At 41.3% G+C, this 2,586-nt stretch overlaps 1 protein-coding gene across 1 annotated transcript; it reads left to right on the top strand.

Annotated features, from left to right (window-relative positions):
* Positions 1–409: 409 nt before the first annotated feature.
* Positions 410–2,145, top strand: LOC110943329. The gene is made up of 3 exons (XM_022185079.1): positions 410–1,008; positions 1,146–1,295; positions 2,085–2,145. Exons 1-3 carry the CDS (start codon positions 410–412, stop codon positions 2,143–2,145), a joined length of 810 nt encoding a protein of 269 aa, XP_022040771.1.
* Positions 2,146–2,586: the final 441 nt, after the last annotated feature.

Below are 2,586 nucleotides of genomic sequence, written 5' to 3'. Positions count from 1 at the left end.
AACTTTGTAGTCTGTTCGTGCGAATCTAGCCAAGTCCATTCTTGCGAATGGACTTTAACACACAAAAACTTTATGTTTTGCACATTTCAATACCAGTCTTGCCTCATCTATTTTAGCTACAATACGTGATTGACGGAAGTGATAGACATATGAACTCACAAGATCTACTGTGGATCTAGCCTTATCCCTCATTGAGGATGAGAAACGGGTGGGAGTGGCCAAGGCTGAGGGTGATCAAAAGCGGAAGCGTGATGACACTCCTACTAGGGATTTTATGAAGGGTAAGACTGGTTCAAGCTATTACCAGTCCAAGCCAACTGAGGCAAAGCCTGAGTGTAAAACCTGTGGGAATAGACATTTTGGAAAATGTCAACATCATTAACCCAAAGGTTGTGGTATCTGTAAGCAGATGGACCACAAATCCCATGAGTGTAAAGATCTGAAAAACGTCACTTGTTATGGGTGTGGTGAGAAATGGCATATCAAGACCCGCTGCCTGAAGTGGGCGACTAACACTAAGAACAAGGCCACTGAAGCTAAGAAAGGCAATGCTAGATCCTTTCAGCTGACTTCAAAGGAAGTAGTTAATGATGCAAATGTCATTACGGGTACGTTTCTCGTAAATGATATATTTACTAGAGTTTTATTTGATTCCGGAGCTGATAAGAGCTTCGTTGACCATAAATTTAGCAAACTTCTACCCTTACAAACCCTAGATGTTACATATGAGGTCGAAATGGCAGATGGTAGTATAGAAGTAGCTTCCACGATTCTTGATGGATACACTATATCTATCAAGAACCAATCTATCCCTGTAAACCTTTTACCTACGAATCTCGCAAGATTCGATATAGTTTTAGGCATGGATTGGTTAGCCCATAACAAAGCCTTCATTACCTGCGATAAGAAACTTATCAAAATTAAATCCCCATCTGGTGATATACTCACTATTCGTGGAGATCAACACTATGGATTGCCTAAGAAAGCGTATCTTCTTAAGGCGTCCAAGTGCTTGAAAAGAGGATGTGTCATTTACATGGCACAGGTGACCACTGACGAACCGAAGCTAGAGGTCAAAGACATTCAATCATCTCAGAGTATCCTGATGTTTTCCCTAAAGATTTACCCGGTCTGCCCCTGTATAGGCAAGCCGAGTTTAGAATCGGCATTTTACCTGGATCATCTCCTATAGCTAGAGCTCCTTACCGTTTGGCACCCACTGAGACGAAGGAGCTGAAGGCACAACTGGAAGAGCTTTTAGAGAAAGGCTTTATTCAACCGAGTTTCTCGCCCTGGTGAGCTCATATTCTCTTTGTTAAAAAGAAGGACGGTTCGATGCGAATGTGCATTGACTACCGCGAATCAAACAAGATCACGATCAAGGATCGATGATCTGTTTGATTAGTTACAAGGAGCCAGTTACTTTTCAGGATTGATTTGAGATCTGGTTATCACCAACTGAAAGTCCAAAGTGAAGATGTTCCAAAGACTGTGTTCCGAACTAGATACGCCCGCTATGAGTTTCTCGTGATGCCTTTTGGGCTCACGAATGCACCTGCAGCATTCATGGATCTCATGAATAGAGTCTGCAAGCTGTACTTAGATAAGTTTGTCATTTTCTTCATAGACGGCATACTTATCTACTCGCGCAGCAAGCATGATCATGAGAAACATCTTCGATGTATACTCGGTCTACTGCAGCGGGAGGAACACAATGCTAAGTTCTCCAAATGTGAGTTTTGGCTCTACGAGGTTCAATTCTTAGGACACATGATTAGTGAGTGTGGCATCCAAGTAGATTCCGCTAAGATTGAAGCTATCATGAATTGGGAAACACCCAAAAACCCCTTCAGAAATCGATAGTTTCTTAGTACTGGCAAGCTACGATAGAAGGTTCATTGAGAACTTCTCTCGGATTGCCATTCCTTTGACTGCGCTAACCGGCAAGAATGTAAAATTTGATTGGTGTCCTAAGTAGAAGGAATCCTTTGAGATTCTGAACTAGAAATTGATCAATGCTCCTGTCTTAACTCTACCTGAGGGGATTGAACACTTTGTCGTGTGTTGTGATGCTTTGCACACAGGAATGGGTTATGTGCTCATGCAAAGGGGCAAAGTGATAGCCTATGCATCACGATAACTTAAAGTACATGAGAAGAATTATACCACCCATGATCTAGAACTAGGTGCAGTTGTGTTTGCATTAAAACTATAGGGACATTACTTGTATGGAATAAAGTGTATTATATACTTAGACCATAAAAGTCTCCAACATCTTTTTAATAAAAAAGATCTTAACAGGTGACAACGTCGTTAGATGGAAACTTTAAACGATTACGGATGTGAGATTTGTTACCATCTCGGTAAGGCAAATGTCGTTGCCGACACTTTAAGTCTCAAGGAAAGAGTAAAACCAATTAGGGTTAATGCCAAAAGCATTGAGCTACGGACTAGCTTGACTAAAAAGCTATTAGAGGCTCAAAAGCAAGCCTTGTTAGAGGCGAATGCTCAGACTGAAGGATCAAGTGGAACTGTAGAAAAGTTAACACCTAGAAAGGATGGAATCCAAAGACTGAATGATAGAAT

This window comes from Helianthus annuus, chromosome 5 (assembly GCF_002127325.2).
Source record: "Helianthus annuus cultivar XRQ/B chromosome 5, HanXRQr2.0-SUNRISE, whole genome shotgun sequence".
In the NCBI taxonomy this organism is placed as follows: domain Eukaryota; kingdom Viridiplantae; phylum Streptophyta; class Magnoliopsida; order Asterales; family Asteraceae; genus Helianthus; species Helianthus annuus.
Note: the sequence above shows the minus strand (reverse complement) of the source record. Positions and strands in the feature narration are given on the sequence as shown.